At 43.5% G+C, this 23303-nt stretch overlaps 2 protein-coding genes and 2 non-coding genes across 4 annotated transcripts; 3 read left to right on the forward strand and 1 right to left on the reverse strand.

Annotated features, from left to right (window-relative positions):
* Position 1: 1 nt before the first annotated feature.
* Positions 2-1594, reverse strand: atp5md (ATP synthase membrane subunit k). Its single transcript, XM_041838881.2, has 4 exons — positions 1490-1594; positions 538-642; positions 325-415; positions 2-130 (listed from the first exon to the last, which is right to left on the reverse strand). Exons 2-3 carry the CDS (start codon positions 622-624, stop codon positions 326-328), a joined length of 177 nt encoding a protein of 58 aa, XP_041694815.1. The 5' UTR covers positions 625-642; positions 1490-1594; the 3' UTR covers positions 2-130; position 325.
* A 177-nt stretch (positions 1595-1771) lies between these two features.
* Positions 1772-23299, forward strand: pdcd11 (programmed cell death 11). The gene is made up of 35 exons (XM_041838882.2): positions 1772-1849; positions 2287-2416; positions 2533-2670; positions 2932-3096; positions 3964-4125; positions 4420-4540; positions 4815-4990; positions 5273-5380; positions 5660-5866; positions 6320-6444; positions 6849-6912; positions 7200-7346; positions 7623-7874; positions 8311-8436; positions 8630-8824; positions 9108-9281; positions 9699-9912; positions 10107-10259; positions 10579-10688; positions 11643-12136; positions 12332-12394; positions 12486-12582; positions 12708-12797; positions 14558-14663; positions 14941-15118; positions 15299-15355; positions 15588-15707; positions 16054-16176; positions 16474-16642; positions 17419-17709; positions 18007-18257; positions 19794-19962; positions 20202-20355; positions 20709-20874; positions 22864-23299. The coding sequence occupies exons 2-35, from the start codon at positions 2309-2311 to the stop codon at positions 23033-23035; spliced, it is 5445 nt and encodes a 1814-aa protein (XP_041694816.1). The 5' UTR covers positions 1772-1849; positions 2287-2308; the 3' UTR covers positions 23036-23299.
* LOC121534369 lies at positions 4182-4330 on the forward strand. The gene has a single exon (XR_005994601.1). It is a non-coding gene; the product is annotated as a small nucleolar RNA SNORD15 (small nucleolar RNA).
* Positions 18309-18549, forward strand: LOC121534390. Its single transcript, XR_005994621.2, has one exon. It is a non-coding gene; the product is annotated as a small nucleolar RNA SNORA53 (small nucleolar RNA).
* Positions 23300-23303: the final 4 nt, after the last annotated feature.

Genomic DNA, 23303 nt, shown 5'->3' on the forward strand with positions numbered 1-23303 from the left:
GTGTGTTAAACTTGACATTGTTTTTATTGTTAATAACACGGTGATGCCAAATAATATGGCCTTATTTCTTACAAGCACATCCAGCTGCCGCTAAACTTCCGACCACTATACTACAGAACAGTCAGGACACCTGTGGGGAAACAAGAACATATGGGAAATATACAGTTAGCTTTCCACCAAGCAGGTACATACAAAGACTCCTTATACCTGATTATAGTCAACTACACATCTAAATAAAATGTCTTCACAAAATGATCCAATCTTAACAGCTCACTGGACAAAATGGGTATGAGAAAAAAAACTGATCCTATCCAATACACTCACATCACTTTGCCGTGACAGCCGCCTGTTTCTTGGGCTTCAACTTGAAGAAGAGGACGATGGTGGCTATGCTTGCATATGTGAGCAAGACACACTGTGGACAGAATATCACATGCATGACCTTTCTGAGAATGTCAAATGATTGTCAATCAACTGTGTAAGATGGTGTACAATCACAACTCCACATGGCAGCATTTCATTCATGCATGAACTTACGTTCCTCCTGCCTGTGATTGTGTATGCATTGAAGTACTTGGCAAAGCCAGTAAACTGGTGACTGGTTCCTGCGTCGTGTCCGCCCATGTTGGATAGTAGCTTGTCCTGAGGGAAATAGATTACTCAGTCAATGACAATGTATTGGTCCATGGGGCGGCGCACAATTGGCCCAGCGTCATCCAGGGTAGGGAATGGCCGGCAGGGATGTAGCTCAGTTGGTAGAGCATGGCGTTTGCAACGCCAGGGTTGTGGGTTCGTTTCCCACGGGGGGCCAGAATGAAAAATACAAATAAATAATGTATGCACTAACTAAGTCGCTCTGGATAAGAGCGTCTGTTAAATGACTAAAATGTAAATGTATTGATAACAATGACAATAGGAGGATTGCAGAGGGCAAGTAAAAAGTAATGCCAACCACTGAAATTATGGATAGGCCTATTGGTAGATATCCAACACCGATGTGCAAGTAGTACTTATTGTACTGGGGAAAAATGATTACTCAAGACAGTTTGCCTGTCAAACATTGAAGCCCAGTAGCCCTAGTTGACAAGCCTGACGGCCTGCAAGCCAGCCAGAAGAAACAAATAGTCTAGCTAGGTACAGCAATTATATAATGCAATTGTATGGTACTATTCAACCCAAAGCGGACAGCTATATTTGTGTTGGTATTGCTTGTTTGTTAGTCGGTTGACTTTCATTCAAAAACAGTAGCTGGCCAGGCAGTAGCTGGCTACCGCCAGAAGCTAGAGGTTAACGTTAGCAAACTATCTGGTTTGAGCTAGCTCGCTAACGTTAGCAATATATTGGCTAGCTAGCAAGATTAGTTGGTACTGACAAACAACTAAACTGGTATTTTAGAGACACCACAAGCAACAGCTTCCTGAACAACGCTGTTATAAAACGTAGGGAAGTATATAAAGCCAGATTTTATATGAATTGTCACTATTCTTACCTTCAACACACAACCCTTGCGCACCGAATTGAACAAGTGCCCTTCAACGAGAGAGGCCGAAATGCAAAATTTACCAGGAAATCCCGCCTACTCTCTACAACGCATGTTCAGTGGTTAGCATTTATTTAACCAATATGTGTGGACGAAGCTAACGTCAGTCAAGGGATAACCCCGCATTTTAAACTAAAATTGGACAATGATAGGTTTGTTGAAACGCCAATCATTCGAAAGACGGACCTGAATGGACAATTAGGGAAACGCCCACTGAAGTCAGTTTCCGGTCTGAAAACATGGCGTGCTTCTGATCCACACATGTGAGCTTGCATACCAACTTCTGAACTGGATATTTAAAAGAAAAAGGTATAATTTGCTGGTGGATGTTACATTTTAATAAACATGTACAATCGAGGAAAACGTTGGCACTTGTTGAATGTTGTATATATATATTTTTAACCGATTGTCTGGTTTGTTTAGCTTGCATGCTAATTTACTGTAGCTTACTAGCTAACGTTAGCAATGCTGCTGATGTTTTGGAATGTGCTAGTGGATGTAACTAACTAGCAAGCCATCAAGATTCTAGCTAAATATTTTGTGAAGCAGAAGGTAAATAATACACCCGATGTGCATGTAACAATGCCAAAGTGTTCACAATCAAAAGCTTTATCATAGGTGTATTAGAAATAGTCGATATATGAAACTGTACAATCATACAATGCTTGACATGTGTTCTAAAAGAGCCCTTGTCACCCCCTTTCTTCTCTGATTGATAACATTCACTGTGTAATTGGTCTCTGTAGACATTTAAATCAGTAAACTACCATGGCATCAACGGAGGAAGACTTCCCTCGTGGAGGGAAAGCCAAGCAGACCACTGAGAGTAAAGCTGAACCTGTGAGAAGGCATACAGAAGTGGACAATCTGTTCGAGGTAAAAAAAAAAAAAAGTGTAGCCGATTGACACCCTGGACCAGAGCTAAGCTTAAATGTGCATCTCAAACAGTATTCTGTCTGTCAGTAAAGATACTATTGTGGTTGACTTTTAAGACACATGAACCAGAAGAATCCAAGAAAAGGAAGGGACAGAAAGAGGATACCTTGAAGAAAGCTAAGAGGCAAAAGACGAGCAAAGAGGAGGCTCTGAAGCTCAATACAACAACCTCTGTAGATATCCTACAGTTAAAGGTAAGTTCAATCAATAACATACTTTTTAACATTTGATATTTCTCTGGCATCTCCTTTCCTTTGCACACACTTTGAATGTGATCTGAACCTGGGTCATGTTCATAAGGGCACACCGTAGCAATAAAAAAAAAAAAAACTTTGTTCAGCAGGGAAGAAAAAACGCATTTCTAATTGGATAAGTCCAGGGAGTCCCTCCCTGTTTCAGTTAATTTTCTTCTGTTTGATCACTAATGAACACAATCCTGTTTTTTTTACCCCCAGAGCCTGAAGGTGGGTACCCTACTGCTGGGCTGTGTGAAGGAGGTGGCAGATTTTGAGGTGACAATTAACCTGCCCAGCGGCCTTTTGGGATACCTGAACATTTCCAATATCTCGGACTCGTACACCAAGACATTGAGTGACCAACTGGACTCTGAAGAAGCAGAGGTAACACATTTAATGTAACTCCTACGAGGGGATTGGGTCTGTCTTATATAGGTAAAATACTATGCAGTTGTTTTGACATGTCTAATAAGGCAGTTCTGAGGGCATGTCTACACTTGACACATAGATGCTACTTCAGAATACGATAATCATTGGAAAGACAAGTCTAGGCGCACAAAAGTTGCATTGAGGTCACATTGGGTTCATATAAGTCTGACCACCACAGAGACGCATTGTGTGCGGATTTCTCCTCAGTCTGGATGCAATCAGGCTACTGAAAGCGCATACAGAGGGCGACGTCATCAGCATTCTAACGGCAAGTCTTTAGAAACTTGTTTTTTGGGAGCGAGAGATACCTTTTCATTATCTCTTAGGACCGACTGACCCATGTTCAACTGCTAGCTTGCTAGCTAGCTACAGAGGCTAGTTGACTAGTTACAGTATTTTGCTACTGCCATCAAGTTGGTGTGTTATCATCTTTTGCCTATGCCACCGTTTGCAGAATGCTTACTGGCGCAGGAAAGGGAATCCGGACACAATGTCGACACGGTAGACACATTTAATTTTAGTGTAGAGTAGATTCATGATGTGTTCGGAATTCCATGATCAAAACTCCTTGATCAGAATACAAAAACTGAATTACCTGTAGTCTACACACGGCCTGAGAGGTCTCATCTTCACATTACATGATCTTTTGAAAAACGATGTGCTCCGAGTTCAAAAAGCTTATATACAGCTTTAATAATTATTTTTTTGCTTGGTGCACCGGGGTCTCCCGACCTCACGGAGTTCAGAAAAAAATACCTGATACTGTACGAATGAGGTGTGAACAACACACCCTAACTGATCCACTTTGTTCTTTCTCTCCAGGAGATCTTCTCTCTCCCCAGCCTCTTCTCCCCGGGCATGCTGGTCAGGTGTGTGGTAGCCAGGTTGGACACTGCCAAAGGAGGATCGGTCAGCATTCAGCTGTCAATCAATCCCAAAGAGGTCAACAAGGGCTTGAGTACTAGCTCTCTGAAGGCTGGCTTGGTGAGTCAACACATACTGTATACGTGATATAGTACAAATTAAAAACAGGCACTCCTCTTCAGTGATGATACGATGACGAGTCGGAACGGGGCACAGTCTGTCTCGGGGGTCACTGAGTCAGGGTCACGTTCTGTGTCTCTGGGTTCAGTTCCCCAGAGCGGTGTGTCTCTTCAGTTGAAGACATAGAGGCATTTGTCTGAGAAGAGCTAAATATGGAAAGCAAAGAAAAGTTGTGATATCCTGTATATGATTTGAGGTAATGTTTTAGGCTGATGTGTCATGTTTTTGTTTCAGATCCTGAGTGGTTGTGTGGAGAGTATTGAGGATCACGGCTACCTGGTTGACCTCGGCATCAAGGGAACCAAGGCCTTCCTGCCAAAGCAGGCAGCCAAAGACAAAACCAATAGTCCCAAAGGTATCTAAAGAGTCTCCTTTCACATAAAATATAATACACATTCTATTCCATGTCATGCTGTCAGTTTCTCCAGAAGTCTTGATACATTTTTTCAATGTACTCAGTAGACGTAAAAAGTTATTGTTATTAACTGCGTTGATTGTGACTTTGCTGGGTCATGTTCATTGTGGCTCGCAACGGAAAATTAGAATTTCTTATGGGACAAGTCCCGGTAGCCCCTTTCTGTTTTTTTCCCATTTGGTGCCTAATGAACACAACAACCCTGGCGTTGCAGAGCTGAAGGTGGGCCAATACGTGACTTCTCTGTTGGAGGAGGTGAAGAACGATGGGCGTGTGGTCCGTCTGTCCGTCAGCCCCACGGCGGTGGCTCAGACTGTTGCCGACACAGAGCACGGCTGGACCCTTACCAACCTGCTGCCTGGCCTACTGGTCAAAGCCCAGATCAAAAAGGTACAATGATTTAAAACTCTTACATTCTAACAACAATCTTTATACATATTACCTGGTCAAAGCATAGAGATGTGTTGGCTTATACCTATAATTATAAATGAACAATTATACAGTTTTGTGGCTTAGTATTGTTGGCAAATGTCTCTTGTTGCTTGACGTATAAACTTTTTGTAATATTTATAGCAACTAGAGAACTTGCCATTTAGTATATCTGAGATCTCTTTTTTTAGGTCAATAATATGTTAATGTCCTGTTTCATTGTGGTTGACCCTGTGGTTCTAGGTGACCCTACATGGTCTGATCCTGGAGTTCCTCTCCTCCTTCATCGGCCTGGTGGACTTTATGCACCTGGAACCAGAACAGGCCTCCACATTCAACGAGGGAGACAATGTAAGAATTTACAGTCTATTAGGCTACTGTCAATCAGTCTGTCACACAGTTAGATGAGACAGAATGGTATAGAATGTGTCAGAATTTGCATCATATGAAAGAGTTTCTCAACAGTAATCGTACATGCACATCTGCAAGAGTTGTACATATTTCTACCTCAAATAACAAAACAAAAACAAGTAATTCATGAGGATTTCATACTGCCGAATTATGACTGTAATCTAGTTCAGATGTTACATTCAGCTGACCTTTGACCTCTTACCCCTTTCTCTCTCCCAGGTAAAGGCCTGTGTCCTTTATGTGGAGCCATCCACCCGGCTGGTGGGCCTTTCCCTGCGCAGCCACTTGCTGCAGCCAGGGGGCGACGTGGAGCTGGTGGCCACTGAGAGGATAGGGGAAGTGGCACATGGCTGCAAGATGACCGCTCTCCATCACCTGTCTGGAGCCATGCTGGAACTGCCTGACCAGACTGTGGTGTTTGTACATGTGAGTCCATGTTAGTAGACCATACTTATGTTGTGTCTTGTGAGTTTAAGTACCAACTCGGGTCTTCGTACATGTTAGTTCCTATTGTTGGTGGACCATATTGGTGGTGTACCATACTAACTATAGCCAAGGCCCTATTTGTAGACCTGGTAGAGCACCTTACTACTGCCAAAGTGCTATAGATTAGCCACTATAGGGAAAAAACAGCCCTATGTGTTGTAGAGAATGTTGCTACTGTTTTGGATGAGGAAGTTCAGCTATGGTGAGAAACTAATGATGAGCCCATGCCCCTTGGATCATGTAACAAAACCAACATTAAAAACAATGCAAAACCTCAAACCCATGACTGTTTTGACCAGACCAGACCTGGCCCAGTGACAGTGGACTAATGTGGTCTGTGACTGGCCTAGTGGCAGTGGTTTGATTTGATCCCTCTGTTTCTCCCGTCTCCAGAGGAACCACATGAAGGAGCCCAGGGAGGCGTTCAACCTGAACCGTGTCATGGCCAAGCCTGAACACACCTGTAGGATCATGGACTTCAGCCCAATGGAGCAGGTGCACCTGGTCAGCCTGCGCCAGTAAGTGTGTGTGTGGATGGACATCCTGTAGTCTAATGATTTACATCAACACTTATTATTATATTATTATTAACCTTCAATTCATTATATTTAAATATTTTCTATCAAAATTAAGAGAACCCAATGAATACATTTATTCAATTAAATTGTATTTTTCAAATTATCTTTCTCAAAAATGTTTGTATATTGTCCCATATAATAATCTGTATTCTTAATTGTTTGTTTGGGGTGACCCCACTGCAATTCCCAAGCGACCCCACTAGGGGTCACGAACCCGACTTTGAATAGCACTGCTGTAGTGTGCGCGTGAAAGCCCTGTTGCAAATGTGTGTGACGTTTTCAATTTCATTCAAGACATCCGTTGGAAAGGATGTATGTTTGTAACCTTGCGGTCTTACCTATAGGAGCATCATTAATGCCCCGTTATTCAGAAGATACCATGACATCCAACCTGGACAGATTGTTCAGGTAAGATATTTTTAGTTTTTCTCTCTCTCGCACAACACCTCTGAAAGGTCTTCAAAAAAAGATACCACATTAGCCCATTAAAGCACAATTGTAATATAATGTGTGTGTGTGTGTAGGGTTGCAAAATTCTGGTAACTTTCCTAGGTTTTCTAGAAATCCAGGTTGGGGGATTCCAGATAATTTCCTCCAGATTCCAGGAACCTTCCAACTGGAATTTCTGGAACACTAGGAATGCACAATTCCCAGGTTGTGTGTGTTTAACAGAACTTGTCCTCCCTCTCTCCCAGGGCACAGTGACGTCCCTCCAGAGCCATGGCATGATGGTGAAGGTGACAGACTACATCAGAGGCCTGGTTCCCCGGACACACCTCTCTGACATCATCCTCAAGAACCCCGAGAAGAAGTACGCAGTGGGCATGACCATCAAGTGCCGGGTCAGTAGTGCTGTGTAACATCTCACCTTTAGAAAGGGTCAACTGTGGTGACCTTTAACCTTGGCGAGCCAACCATTTATTAAATAAACAGATACTCATTATTTTTGTTGTTGCGGATATTAGCTGTGTTTGTGTGTGTACGGTGTAGGTTAATCTATCTAATAAGTAGATGAAAAAGCATCTTGTTAACTTCGTGTGCTTGCTTGTCTGGTTTACTGTGTAAGCCCTTATTTCAAAAGTGTGTGTAACTGTGTCCCTCCCATCTGTCTGTCTCAGGTGTTGTCGGTGGATCCACAGGAGAAGAAGCTGACCCTAACCAGGAAGAGGGCCCTGGTAGACTCCACCCTCCCCCTGTTCCTGACCTACGAAGACGCCCGCCGTGGTCGCGTCTCCCACGGTTTCATCGTCTGCGTCAAGGACTTTGGCTGCATCGTCCGTTTCTACGGCGAAGTCAAGGGGGTGGTGCCCCCCAACGAGCTCAGCACGGAGCCGGTGATAGTTCCTGAGAACATGTTCTACGTCGGACAGGTGAGGGGAAACAAAATGGCTGCCTGGAACTTTTCTGTTTCTTGATCATTTTTATGTGTTGTAGCTTTATTATTTGTATGTGTTCAACTTGCGATATAGGCTAATTGTCCTCTTGAATAACTTTGAAGTAGCCTACTGACAGCTCTTGAACTTTGACACATAAAACAGTCACTTTAAGTAAAGTTCTTCCACCAGTTTGTCTTGCCGGTGTCAGAAAAGGTTGTACTTCTGTTTCAAACTTCTGTATCAAAACAGGGAAGTTTAGACAGGCAGCCAAATTCTGATCTCTTTTTCACTAAATGGTCTTTTGCCCAATCAGATCTGAAAAAGATCTGATGTGATTGGTCAAAATACCAATTAGTGGAAAAAATATCAGAATTGGGCTGCCTTTCTAAACGCAGTCTTAATGGCTACCTTGGTTCTCTGTTCTATTCAGGTGGTGAAGGCTAAAGTGCTGAACTGTGATGTGGAGAAGGAGAAGCTCCTTCTGTCCTTCAAGGCAGTGGCAGGAGGAGACACTGAGGGACCGCCTAAAACCAAGTTTGACTTTGAGGTTGGGAAGGTAGGAAAATGGCAGCACATCCTTTCATATTGTTAACACATATAATCATATTTTTTTTACAAATTCAGAAATGGTCTCTCTTTAAATAGTTGCATGTTCTATGCAGTTGTTAAATGTTTTAGGTTAATCTCGGTTGTTAGCTTGGAGTCTAAACTGATCTTTGCATTCTGTTTTTGTCTTTTTATTGTTTTAGAAAGTGGAGGTTAAGGTGGTGAGTAAAGTCCTTACCGGTTTGGAGGTGTCCATTCTGCCAGAGGAGACCACCGCCTTGCTACCCACGATGCACTTCTCCGACCACGTGTCCAACTGCCCATTGCTGTGGGAGGGGCTGCAGGAGGGTGACATCATCTCTAACATTGTCTGCCTCAGCAAGAACAGACAGAATATTGTATCCTTTTCATACTCTTTTAAACTTCAGATTGTTCACTTACCTTCACACATTGATTTCAGACACAAAGTCGAAAACGTAACAGAACACTCATAAGTGTGGCTGAATGTTGTGTTTGTCTCACCATTGCTGTTGGCTGTCGTGGTTGGTTGTGTTTTCCACCTAAGGCCTGTGTTTAGAATGTAATGGCTATACCAAGGAAACGACTACCTCATACTAAAGGACATCATAACCACTTTTCACTTGTACAACCACTTAGTACTTTAACCCTGCCTGTCTCAAGACCCTGACCAAAAAGCCCACTGTAAAGTCAGTCCTGGAGGAGGGGGACGTGGTGGCTAAGGAGTTCTCTGACATCACAGTTGGGATGCAGCTGATTGGCTGGGTCAAGAACATCATGCCCTATGGAGTGTTTGTGGAGTTCCCCTATGGCCTGGTGGGCCTTGCCCCTAAAGCGGTGAGTTAGTAGGGAAGGAGTTACTAGTGAGCGTTAATGAGAGTTAGTGTGAGTTAGCCACAGGCAATTGGAGTTAGTGGGAGTGCTATGGCATTAGTGGGAGGACATTGGAATTTAGTAAGAGTTAATGGGAGCCAATGGGAGTTAGTAGGGGTCAATGGGAATTAGTTGGCTAAGAATATATTATGCATTTTAAGTTTGTTGAAAAGGTGTAATCACTGTGACAAAGATCCACAAGGATCTGAAGCTCAATCATATGGTGGACCAAAGAAATACAGTCGGAACAGATTTTCTTTCAGGATTCCTCTCTATGTAGAATTTATGCAGCTCACCTCTCCTTTCTCCTTCAAATCATTAATATTGTCTAAAGTCCATTAGTATAGAATAATTTATATTGACATACTCTTTCTCCTCTAGGCCATGAGTGACAAGTTTGTCAGCGACACGGCTGCTCACTTCCTGCTGGGCCAGACGGTGGTTGCCAAGGTGACCAACCTGGACGAGGAGAAGCCCAGGTTCCTGGTCAGTCTCAAGGTGTCAGAAGTCACCTCCCCTGAGAGAGACAGCCAGGCCAGGCTGATCCGAGGCCTGCAGGAGAGGAAGGCCGTGATGGAGATGATGGCAAGCAGAGGTACCTGTGTCGAGTTAGAACGTTGTCAACTGCTCTAGGAACTATTACTTTTCTTACATTCGCTAAATTCCCTTTTCCTAGTAGGTTAAAAAGAGCTATTCCAATCAAGTTGGATCAAATGTATAATGCTAAGAGTTACCTTTAACTCTCGCTCATTTCATGTTCCTCCTCTCTCCTCCCTATGTCTCTGACAGGTGACTCTGACCTGCTCAAGCAGCTGTCTGCGGTGACCATAGGCCAGAAGATGAAGATGAGCGTAGATGAGGTGAGGGAGGACGGGAGTGTCACCTTCAAGTCAGACGAACTCAGCGCAGCCACCGTACTGGCCAACAAGGACCATGCGCCGGGTGAGTATTCACTATCCGTCCAATCAGGGTTGGGCTCAATCCCCTTTCAATTCAGTCAATTCGGGAAGAGAATTCAAATGACAATTGTTTCTCCTGCATTGACTACATTTAAATGGAATTGACCCTGCACCCATTGGAACTACCATTCTTTACTCTTCTACCAGACATAACATGGGGAATGTTTTGACTGTTACACCTTAGTCATCGTGATTAACCCAATAATAGAGCTTTGTTTACCCTTCTACCAGACACAACATGGGGAATGTTTTGACTGTTACACCATAGTCATAATGTAAACTAAATGTGTGTAATGTTTCAGGTAAATTGGTGATGGGACAGAAGTGCATGCCGGTAGTCCTCCACATTGACCTCTTGACCTCTCAAGTCTACGTGTCCCTCTTGGTTAAACTGACCGGCAAGAGGAAAGAGGTGAGTGATAGGCTGCATCTCAAATGACACCCTATTTCCTATATAGTGCAAAAAAAATTTGACCAGGGCCCGTAGGACTCTAGTTAACCTCTATGGGATCGGTGTCCCGTATACGGGATGGTTGAGCTAACGTGCGCTAATGTGATTAGCATGACTGTTGTAAGTAACAGCAAACTTTCCAGGACATAGACATGTCTTCTATTGGCAGAAAGTTTAAATTCTTGTTAATCTAACTGCACTGTCCAATTTACAGTAGCTATTACCGTGAAAAAATACCATGCTATTGTTTGAGGAGAGTGCACAACAACAACAAACTTATTACGGCAACTGGTTTGATACATTCACCTCTGAAGGTAAATAATGTACTTACATTCAGTAATCTCGCTCTGATTTGTCATCCTAAGGGTCCCAGAGATAAAATGTAGCATAGTTTTGTTGGATAAAATCAAGTTTTATATTCAAATGTAGGAACTAGGTTCTACAGTTTGAACCCTGCTGTCTCTGGCTCCACACCCACCTCGCCCGGCCATCTAGATGTGTGAAAGTTAGTGTATAAGCTAATGATCCATCATGTATGACATTCCTGGGAGTGTGTAAACTTACATTTTGTATTACTATATCATTTTTATATGTTCTCTATAGTTATGTACTTGAAAATGTATCAATTGACCAATTTGGCACATTTGGGCGACTTGATACAAAATAGTCCAGTATTGTAATGCTTCACTGGATCAATCTGAAATTTTGTGGTTGGGAGGCTGAAAAGTCAATAGTGGATAATGTGGCTTAATCTGGTATATATGGGCAACTGTTCAATACAATAGATCTGTATTATCCCTCAAGTGGAAACTCCCTGCATCCTTATGGACTAACCAATCTTTTACACTTTGAAAAGCCTTAATCTTGATAGTTCATAAAGTCATAATGATTTTTTTCCTCACTGTGTCCTTATAGGTGGAGGCAGGGTCCACACACACTGCCACAGTGCAGCACGCCGACCGCGACTTCGCCGTCATCTCATTGGGCGACACGGGTCAACTGACAGTCATCCAAACCACCAATCACCCCAACGAGACTTTCCGCTTTGACTCGGAGAAACTGACCGCCGGTAAAACCCTGACGATCACTGTCACCGAATCCTGCTGCGAGGAACTAGAAGGGCTCCCCCTAGTGTCCTGGGAACTCGCCGCGCCCAAACGTGAGAGGTTAATCTCTGACTCCAAGGGGTCAAAGGGCACATATCGCTACGGCGATGTGGTCAAGGGAAAGGTGAAGACAGTGAAGCCTACGTGCGTGCTGGTGACGCTAGATGACGGGAGCACGGGGTGCGTGCACGTGTCGGAGATACAGGAAGTGGTGTGCGTGGGAACGTTCCCCACGTCCCTCCTCAAGATAGGAAGTGAGGTCACCGCCCGGGTCATCGGAGGACGGGAGGGCAACAGTCACAGGTAAGGATAACAATGACTAGGTATCCCCCTTTCCTTTCCTTTCAATATAGTAACATATTTAGGAGATTTAAGTAGACACATTTTTATATAGTTTGATCATTTGAAGGATATTTCAGAATTTATAGGTATTCTCTGTTTTAAATATTTGCGGTATTTCAGAGTTGCAAATGAAATAATATTGTCTTTCTTTTTTAGGTTCTTGCCGTTCTCCCATCCCAACTTCACTTACTCCATGCCTGAACTCACACTTCTTCCCAGGTAAATGTTCTGAACATTTTGAAAAACGTATTCTGTTATTATAGTGCCTTTTTGGTTTCTTGTTATATAATCTTTCCCTCTCTGGTCATAGTAAGCTGAAAGAAGATGCAGATGTTAAGCCTGTCAAGACCAAACAGAAGCTGAAGAGTTATCAGGTCGGAGACAACGTCATTTGCTTTGTGTCAAAGGTGAGTTTGAACAAAAGTTAATCAAAGTTAAGTAACTTGTTATACAGTATGTGTGAAACATGTTTAGTAGTAGTACTGTAGTACTAGTTGTGTTAAACGTGTATGTGTGTGTATTTCTTCCTCAGTACTTTCCAGAGAGGAAGTGTCTAGAAGTGACCACTGGTCCCTCAGTAACTGGAACTGTTGAACTACTGGCCATGACCTCTGACCCTAAAGTACGTTTTATATACACTTAATTCAATGTTTTTCTAATTCCTTCTATGGGAAATTCCCTCAATGACCTCTACATTTTTGTAAAGCTGCAAAATGAAGATGGTGTCATCCCTCAGTTGTCCCTTATACTGTATGGATCTGTATTCACCCTAATTGGTTCACTAAAATATACACTACCGTTCAAAAGTTTGGGGTCACTTAGAAATGTCCTTGTTTTCCATGAAAACATACATTAAATGAGTTTGAATAGGAAATATAGCAAAATGCATAGGAAATAATGATTTTTAATAGAAATAATAATTGTGTCCTTCAAACTTTGCTTTCATCAAAGAATCCTCCATTTGCAGCAATTACAGCCTTGCAGACCTTTGGCATTCTAGTTGTCAATTTGTTGAGGTAATCTGAAGAGATTTCACCCCATGCTTCCTGAAGCACCTCCCACAAGTTGGATTGGCTTGATGGGCACGTCTTACGGTCAAGCTGCTCCCACAACAGCTCAATAGGGTTGAGATCCGGTGACTGTGCTGGCCACTCCATTATAGACAGAATACCAGCTGACTGCTTCTTCCCTAAATAGTTATTGCATAGTTTGGAGCTGTGCTTTGGGTCATTGTCCTGTTGTAGGAGGAAATTGGCTCCAATCAAGCGCTGTCCACAGGGTATGGCATGGCGTTGCAAAATGGAGTGATAGCCTTCCTTCTTCAAGATCCCTTTTACCCTGTACAAATCTCCCACTTTACAACCACCAAAGCACCCCCAGACCATCACATTGCCTCCACCATGCTTGACAGATGGCATCAAGCACTCCTCCAGCATCTTTTCATTTGGTCTGCGTCTCACAAATGTTCTTCTTTGTGATCCGAATACCTCAAACTTCGATTCGTCTGTCCATAACACTTTTTTCCAAACTTCCTCTGTCCAGTGTCATTGTTCTTTTGCCCATCTTAATCTTTTCTTTTTATTGGCCAGTCTGAGATATGGCTTTTTCTTTGCAACTCTGCCTAGAAGGTCAGCATCCCGGAGTCGCCTCTTCACTGTTGACGTTGAGACTGGTGTTTTGCGGGTACTATTTAATGAAGCTGCCAGTTGAGGACCTGTGAGGCATCTGTTTCTCAAACTAGACACTCTAATGTATTTGTCCTCTTGCTCAGTTGTGCACCGGGGCCTCCCACTCCTCTTTCTATTCTGGTTAGAGCCAGTTTGCGTTGTTCTATGAAGGGAGTAGTACACAGCGTTGTACGAGATCTTCCGTTTCTTGGCAATTTCTCGCATGGAATAGCCTTCATTTCTCAGAACAAGAATAGACTGACGAGTTTCAGAAGAAAGTTATTTGTTTCTGGCCATTTTGAGCCTGTAATCGAACCCACAATTGCTGATGCTCCAGATACTCAACTAGTCTCAAGAAGGCCAGTTTTATTGCTTCTTTAATCAGCACAACAGTTTTCAATTGCAAAAGGGTTTTCTAATGATCAATTAGCTTTTTAAAATGATAAACTTGGATTAGCAAACACAACGTGCCATTGGAACACAGGACTGATGGTTGCTGATAATGGGCCTCTGTACGCCTATGTAGATATTCCATTAAAAATCAGCCGTTTCCAGCTACAATAGCCATTTACATCATTAACAATGTCTACACTGTATTTCTGATCAATTTGATGTTATTTTAATGGACAAAAAAAGTGCTTTTCTTTCGAAAACAAGGACATTTCTAAGTGACCCCAAACTTCTGAACAGTAGTGTATATATTTTTTTTCTTCAGGATGCCAAACACCCAGAGAAGCTGTTCAAGTTGGGCCAGGCGGTCAGTGCAAAGGTGGTGACAGTCAGCTCCTCCAAGCCCTCACGCCTCTCATTGTCTCTCACTGGTAAGAACACAAAATAATTGTTTAAATAAAAAAACAACCCTCTTCTAACCGTCAATACAGTGAATATAAGACCCTTCCAACCATCAATAGTACCTTGAATATTACATCAATACATTGAAAAGAGGCCCTTCTAACCAACAATACAGAAATATAAATGTATAACCAACTTCTAAACTTTGAACCATCAATTCAGACATGTCAACTCACCATTTACAGCTCTCTCGCTATGTTGTGGTTGCATTTACTCACTCTAATGTTGGTTGTCAATCATTGTCAGGTGTACACAAGTTGGAGAAGGGCAGTGTAATCATAGGGTTGGTGCAGAAGCTAGATCCCAACCTGGGTCTGCTGGTGAAGCTGCCATTCAGCGCCATGGGAACGGTTGCCGTGGAGGACCTGGCCGACAACTATAAGCCAAAACCTCTGGAGCCGTACAGCAAGGATCAGCTGGTCAGGTCAGTGGCACACTTTAAACCTGGGTTAAAGGCTAACTGAACCAGGCTAAAAGTTAGTCAAGTTAACAAGTTAAAATGGTTTTGGAGTGTTAACTGTAAAGCTGGACTTTATTTATGTAATTCTTCAAGTTCTTTCAAGGTTATACTAAAAGTAACTTAATGTTTTTGTTCTTTCTCTAGGTGCTGCGTTGTAGGCGAGGAGAAAAGCAATTGGCAGTTGTCCCTCCGCCCTTCGAGGTATGATTCCTTCTCAGACTTGGTTTTCATGGACAAAGTGAATTGAAGAGTTCAAGTGTATTAGGAAATGACTCCCAAAGCAATAACGACACCCTATTCAACCCTATACATTTCTCACATCATTCTTCTCCTCTTTTCTACTGGTCCATTCAAACTATAATCATATCTTATGTAAAGTGCTTTGAGCACTGAAAAAGTGCATTATAAATGAATCATTTGTATTATCTTTCAGGATGAACCCAGAGAAGGCCTCAGTAGTGGACCCAGAGATTGTGTCTTTAGACGACCTGACAGAGGGCCAGATCATCAGAGGCTATGTGAGAACTGTCAATGCACAGGGAGTCTTTGTTAGGTAACTCAGTCCACTATCCCTTTATAGAAACTAACCCCGTTATTAAACATTTACATACCTTTATATATAATGTCCTGGAAAGATATGAAACGATGAATGAAAAATATTGCCATATTCTCCTTTTCTCATTACATGTTATACATGTAAGGTATTCATTACTTCTGTATTATACTTAGACAATATATCTCAGATTCACAGTCCCTTTAGTATACATTTACAATGGTCTGGGAAGATATGAAATGATCATGCAGCTTTTTCCTGAAGATCGATTATGAAAACCCAACGTAGAAAAGCTGCTGCTATGGTAATGCAGCTAATTGGAAATGTTGCGTTTTGTTTTTGACAGTTTGTCTAGATCCATAAAGGGCAGAGCCCAGTTCCAGAAGGCCACCAAGTACTTTGTGGCTCGCCACCAAGACTATGCCAAGAAAGTACCACAGACCACACTGCTCACCACGAAGGTCCTCAGGTAAGACCCCCCCCACAATCTGTTGGTACAACCCCACCACCACTGCTAGGGGAATGGTCCGGAAGGGCCGACCCATCTCATTCTAGAATAGGGGTGTTCCATAAAACAAGGAAGTTGTTAGACAAATGTTTTTGGTCACTTTGTGGTTTACATTTTTGCATAATAACCTATATTTATTTGTTTTATTGAACATGTTTGTGACCCACACGGTTAATATGGCGCAAACGAGCGCCAATGTGTAGAAGTTTTTCGTTTTCTACATTTAGGTTTTTAACACAAATGTGTTGTTCCTCTCAGCATCAACAAAGAAAACGGGCTGGTAGATCTGTCTCTGCTCCAAGAGGATACTGGGAAACCAGACGTGCTCCCAGAATCCCTGGGGCTGCATCTACGCCTGACAGGAGAGGCCAAGGAGAAGCGTGATGTCATCAAGAAGAGGAAACGCACAGAGTCAGAAAGCAAGCAGGTGAGTCTATTTATCCCCCTTTTCTTAATACAAGGTAACCTAACGTAGCAGGTGTAAAAGTAACGCCTGAGCGGGCTCACCACATCCAGTTTTCAGAGGAAAAGGAAGCTACGTTGGAGATACTCTATCCCTGAAAACCGGATGTTTCCATTTTCTAGTGACCCCACTGAGCTAATACAAGCTAATCCTTTTTAGTTTGAGTAGACAAAGTGATACGACACCTGCAACAAGAAAACTGAGATGTGCGAGTGCTTTTTATAGTTTTTTTATACAGGTGATAAAATTGAGATGATAAGCTATTTTAAAGGGGAACCTGTCCTCTTCCATTACATTTACATTTTAGTCATTTAGCAGACGCTCTTATCCAGAGCGACTTACAGTTAGTGAGTGCACACATTATCTTTTTTTATTTTTCATACTGGCCCCCCGTGGGAATCAAACCCACAACCCTGGCGTTGCAAACGCCATGCTCTACCAACATCCCTGCCGGCCATTACCTCCCCTACCCTGGACGACGCTGGGCCAATTGTGCGCCGCCCCATGGGTCTCCCAGTCGCGGCCGGCTACGACAGAGCCTGGATTCGAACCAGGATCTCTAGTGGCACAGCTAGCACTGCGATGCAGTGCCTTAGACCACTGCGCCACTCACTGATACTAATACTACTACACAGAATGGCGGAAGCACTGATCACTATATAACTTGGATTACCCTAGCAGTTTGACTGGGGACTGGAATGTCTAATCCATATAATCACTTATCTTCTGTCTTAATGTAGGGACCTGCAGAGAAAGTTTCCAAGAAGAAGAAGACTAAGAAGAAGGGGAAAGGGGAGGACAGTGACAGCGGAGTGGAGGTGTACTTCAGAGAAGAAGAGGAGGATGACGAGGAGGAGGAAAAGAAGTCAGAGCCTGCGGAGGTAGTGAAGCCTGTTCCAGTGCAACCAGCCAGACTGCAGGTGACCGGAGGGTTCTCCTGGGATGCAGCGCTGAGTGCCCTGAAACCAGCCTCCGCTGCCCTGGGGGCAGAAGACTCCAGCGATAGGGAGGACGACGAGGTGAAGACTAAGGTAAGGAGTAATGCTGGGCTTGTACTATGAGTGGCACCTACTAAAGGAAATCACTTAGTAAAGGAATGTTTGCATTGCATTTACTATGAGGGTTATAATGGCTGTACAGCCTCCAAAATGTTCATGGAGGTGTATGTTCGACTTCTCCCTTGGATTATTTCTAGTACTGGTGTTGTTCTTATGACCTTTCTCTCTGTATCTCTCTTTCCTCCTCCTCCTCTTTAACTGCCACTTTCTTCTAATCCTTTCCTCCTTTCTTTCTTTCCTTCCTTGCTTTCATCCCCCTCTTCCACCCAGCCCCAGAAGAAGTCTCGCCACGAGCAGGAGGTGGAGAAGCGGGAGGCTGAGAAGGCCCTGACCAAGCTGGAGACGGAGCTGATGGACCCAGGCCTGCGACCCCAGACGGCGGCCAGCTTTGAGCGCCTGCTACTCAGCTCCCCTGACAGCTCTCTGCTCTGGCTGCAGTTCATGGCCTTCCACCTGCAGGCCACACAGATAGAACAGGCTAGAGCGGTGGCCGAGAGAGCCCTGAAGACTATCTCCTTCAGGTTAGTGGTGGGGAAAGGTGTGTGTGTGTGTGTGTGTGTGTGTGTGTTCATAACACGCTCCTTAGATCCACCTCTGGAGGGTTCTCCTGTGCTGGTGCTGTGGTCTCTCTCTGCGTGCTGCAGCTCCAGCCTGGAGGCCCTCAGCAGCTTTCTGGCTGTACAGTTGGAGGTGCTTGAGTCATTGGTGTGTGAGAGCAGTCTACCTGCCTCCCCAGCCCCCCTGCTGCACTGGCAACCCTCAGTCCTACTGGGGGGGACTCTACCAGCGCAGCTAGGATGGGGGGCGGACAACACAAAGAAGAAGAAAGCGGGTCCTGTGGGTGGGTTGGCGTGGGGGATATGAATGTGTTGATTAGGGCTGGGTGGTATACCATATTTTACGAAATACTGGTATTGATGCACGGACTGGTTTGGGTGTTTACTTTGCCTTCTATAACGGTATTTGAATGTTTGATTTGTTAAATGGGATACGCCTTGTGTAACGTCCATTTTTATAGTTTACTTCGCTACTTGGGTCATCTCTTTCCGCTCTCTCTCTCTATACCACTTTCCACAGACCTAGCCCCGCCCCCTGTCACTCAAGGAGCACATTTGTTTACCACGAGACACTTGCGTTCAGTCTGCATTGGTTAAAAAACAATGTTGATGACAACAATGCTGTTTTTTTCACTTTGCTTAATATAAATCCACTAGCATTCTATAATTACACTTAAGTTTGTTTCTTACATCTGCAAACAGCTAGTTTGTCTTTTCTTAATCTTGTTAGCCGCTAATGCTAATCTCCAGTTAGCTGGCTAGCTAATGAATGTACTGAGTCAGAGCAAATGTAACTAGCTATATAGCCTGATAATACCAGAAGATTATAGGGTCCCCTAGGAAACTTGTCAACACTTTGGTTCCTACCCTGTCACAGTAACTCCTTCCTGGCATTTCCATTTGTTGTCATGTCAAACAACACTATTCAAAGTGCCCACTATTATATTCTAACTATAGAATTAGAATAATCCATTCTATTTCCATGACTCCAACAGTTCACCCAAGTGTTTTGCTCTAAATCACAAGTCAAATCGCAATTGCAACATTTGGTAAAAAATAAGGCCTAGATTGTTAACCCATATCATGCAACCCTATGTGGCAGTGTGGAAATGGTCTGAAATGAGTGCAGGAAATGCAGAAATTGATAAATGCTGCACATTATTTTTGGTTGAATTGAACAGTATAACACAATCAGAATAGAGAAAGACCCATTGAAATCACGTAGAATGTATGTGTTGCTACCCTAGGGTCACGCACTACTCATAAAGCAAATGTAGAACGTTTATAATGCAAAAACATAAAATACCGTCATAACATAATTGTTTTAAAATACAGTGATATTATATTTTGGCCGTATCGCCCAGCCCTAGTGTTAATTGTGTGTAAAGTCCGTGTCCTGTCTGTCATCAAATAATTTCTCATAGAGAAGGAAAGAGGGGGTGGGTGTAAAACGTGTGTATTTCTGGATGTATTCTATAACACGTCTGTATTCTCCCTCAGAGAAGAGCAGGAGAAGCTGAATGTTTGGGTCGCTCTGTTGAACCTTGAGAACCTGTATGGGACAGAGGAGAGTCTTCAGAAGGTGTTTGAGCGGGCCGTGCAGTATTGTGAACCCATGCCCGTCTACCAGCAACTGGCTGACATCTACGCCAAGTGTCAGAAGACTAAGGTAGCTAATACCAGGGCTCATACACATTCATTAAAACGGCTAACATTCCTCAATGAAAAAAGTGATATACGTCACGTATTTACTCGGATCGTATTAGAGCACATTAGATGTTGTATTGTGAGTTTTTTTTCCTGAGCTTCTTGTAAGTTTTCTGTTATTGAATGGTCCTGCTATCTCACTGTTTGTACCGGTACGGTGTGGTGTAGGTTCTCATAAATTGTGTGTATCTGTGTGTGTAGGAGGCGGAAGGTCTGTATAAGACCATGGTGAAGCGGTTCCGTCAGGATAAGGCTGTGTGGCTGAGCTATGGGACCTTCCTGCTTCAGCAGGGTCAGAGTGACGCGGCCAACGCCCTGCTACAGAGGGCCATCAAGAGCCTGCCTATCAAAGACAGTAAGACCCCTGTTATTACCTTTAGGACCCTTACACACCTTTTGGGACCCCCATACCTCAACACTTGCCCTATTCGACATCTAGCTCCCATCCCTCCTCTGGACACTGGGTTGGATAGGTGTAAGCAAGATGGTAATAGCTCCAACTTGTGGAATTTTGGCTGTATTGCTTACGCCAATCCTTCCTGTCCCGATTCTACTCAGTCCGTTGATCTTTCAACAGATCTACTCACCAAGTCATTTTCCAGGTTGACAGCTCTTAGTACCTTTTGTCATAGAGTCAAAAGGTACTAACACCTTACTTACAGTATCTCCATGTTAACCATCCACCTTCTCCCTCCTCCTCTTCTTCAGATGTGGATCTGATAGCTAAGTTTGCCCAGCTGGAGTTCCGCTACGGAGACGTAGAGCGAGGAAAGACCATGTTGGACAAGATCCTGACCAGCTACCCCAAACGCACCGACCTGTGGTCCGTCTTCATAGACCTCATGGTCAAACACGGCTCCCAGAAGGAAGTCCGGTGAGTGGGCCGACGGCACCTCACTGGTTTTGTTTTGTTCATGAAATTACGTCGAAATAGCCTGATCCCAGGTCTGTTTGGCATGACAATGACCATGGGAGTTGGAAATAAAGCACCAACACATCTGGGACCAGGCTAACCTGGTAATATTTCATTTATGAAAACATGTAATATTTGAATATTAAATATTTATCAACTTTAGTATATAGGAAACATGTACATGTAAGTTATTCACCACCTCAACTGCCAAACTTGTATTTACTCATTTGACTTTGGTAACACATAACTAGTCATGAATTGAGGTATTATTGGAGACATATTCTAGCTACCATATACAGTGCATTCTGAAAGTAAAGAACACAACTACCCTGTCTGGGACACTCAGTTCTCACCCTATGGTTACTACTTTATCTCTGGGGGACATGACGGAATCGCTCGGTAAGAACCCTTATTAATAATCATTATTAATACAGTGCATCCTTTTTCCACATTTTGTTACGTTACAGCCTTATTCTAAAATTGATTAAATAAATGAAAATCCTCATCAATCTACACACAATACCCCATAATGACAAAGCGAAACAAGTTTTTAGAAAATGTTGCACATTTACATAAGTATTCAGACCCTTTGCTACGAGACTCGAAAATTGAGCTCAGGTGCATCCTGTTTCCATTGATCATCGTTGAGATGTTTCTACAACTTGATTGGAGTCCACCTGTGGTAAATTCAATTGATTGGACATGATTTGGAAAGGCACACACCTGTCTATACAAGGTCCCACAGTTGACAGTGCATGTCAGAGCAAAAACCAAGCCATGAGATCGAAGGAATTGTCCGTAGAGCTCTGAGACAGTATTGTGTCGAGGCACAGATCTGGGTAAGGGTACCAAAACATTTCTGCAGCATTGAAGGCCCCCAAGAACACAGTGGCCTCCATAATTCTTAAATGGAAGAAGTTTGGAACCACCAAGACTCTTCCTAGAGCTGGCCGCCCGGCCAAACTGAGCAATCGGGGGAGAAGGGCCTTGGTCAGGGAGGTGACCAAGAACCCGATGGTCACTCTGACAGAGCTCCAGAGTTCCTCTGTGAGAACGTTCCAGAAGGACAACCATCTCTGCAGCACTCCACCAATCAGGCCTTTATGGTAGAGTGGCCAGACGGAAGACACTCCTCAGTAAAAGGCACATGACAGCCCGCTTGGAGTTTGTCAAAAGGCACCTAAAGGACTTTCAGACCAGAGAAACAAGATTCTCTGGTCTGATGAAACCAAGATTGAACTCTTTGGCCTGAATGCCAAGCGTCACGTCTGGAGGAAACCTGGCACCACCATCCCTACGGTGAAGCATGGTGGTGGCAGCATCATGCTGTGGGGATGTTTTTCAGCGGCAGGGACTGGGAGACTAGTCAGGATCGAGGGAAAGATGAACGGAGCAAAGTACAGAGAGATCCTTGATGAAAACCTGCTCCAGAGCGCTCAGGACCTGCTTGAGTGGCTCAGCCAGAGCCTGGACTTGAACCCGATCGAACATCTCTGGGGAGACCTGAAAATAACTATGCAGTGACGCTCCCCATCCAAACTGACAGAGCTTGAGAGGATCTGCAGAGAAGAATGGGAGAACCTCCCCAAATACAGGTTTGCCAAGCTTGTAGCGTCATACCCAAGAAGACTCGAGGCTGTAATCACTGCCAAAGGTGCTTCAACAAAGTACTGAGTAAAGGATCTGAATACTTATGTAAATGTTATATTTCTGTTTGTTTTAATTTTATACATTTGCTAACATTTTAAAAATCTGTTTTTGCTTTGTCATTATGGGGTATTGTGTGTAGATTGATGAGGGGGAAAAAAACAATTTTAATTTTAGAATAAGGCTGTAACGTAACAAAATGTGGAAAAGGTCAAGGGGTCTGAATAATTTCCGAATGCACTGTATGTCATTGGAAGCAAGGTGTTTCCTGTCATGTGACCTGATCTAACTTCCTGTGTTCAGGGCTGTGTTTGACCGTGTGATCCACCTGAGTGTAGCGGTGAAGAGGATCAAGTTCTTCTTCAAGCGTTACCTGGAGTATGAGAAGAAGAATGGCACGCCAGAGAGCATCCAGGCTGTCAAGGAGAAGGCCCTGGAGTACGTAGAGTCTAAAGGGCCAGAGGCCGCCAGCTAGACACACATATACACAGAGACACACACACACGTACGTCATTTTGGGGGATTTTCCAACAGCTGTTGTGCAACTGTGGGAAAAGAAGCAAACTGGCAAAGAGCTCAAGGGAAGCCTGACCTGAGTGTCATAACAGCCTCCACACACACACACACTGAGATACACACCCTGCTATTGGATAGTGTTGTTGGATGTTCAGAGAATACATTTATTAATTGCTTGAAAGCTTTCAAATGGTGACATGAGTCACACATGATATAAATAGGTGATA

Source organism: Coregonus clupeaformis, chromosome 20 (assembly GCF_020615455.1).
Source record: "Coregonus clupeaformis isolate EN_2021a chromosome 20, ASM2061545v1, whole genome shotgun sequence".
Taxonomy (NCBI): domain Eukaryota; kingdom Metazoa; phylum Chordata; class Actinopteri; order Salmoniformes; family Salmonidae; genus Coregonus; species Coregonus clupeaformis.

What these genes read in the sequence shown, in the direction of transcription:
- atp5md (XM_041838881.2), bottom strand. Translation starts at nt 624, where the DNA reads ATGGGCGGACACGACGCAGGAACCAGTCACCAGTTTACTGGCTTTGCC. An exon ending in CAATCACAGGCAGGAGGAAC is followed by an intron (nt 416 to 537) that starts GTAAGTTCATGC and finishes TTCTGTCCACAG; the next exon opens with TGTGTCTTGCTCACATATGC.
- pdcd11 (XM_041838882.2), top strand. Translation starts at nt 2,309, where the DNA reads ATGGCATCAACGGAGGAAGACTTCCCTCGTGGAGGGAAAGCCAAGCAG. An exon ending in GCATGACCATCAAGTGCCGG is followed by an intron (nt 7,347 to 7,622) that starts GTCAGTAGTGCT and finishes TGTCTGTCTCAG; the next exon opens with GTGTTGTCGGTGGATCCACA. An exon ending in ACATGTTCTACGTCGGACAG is followed by an intron (nt 7,875 to 8,310) that starts GTGAGGGGAAAC and finishes TGTTCTATTCAG; the next exon opens with GTGGTGAAGGCTAAAGTGCT.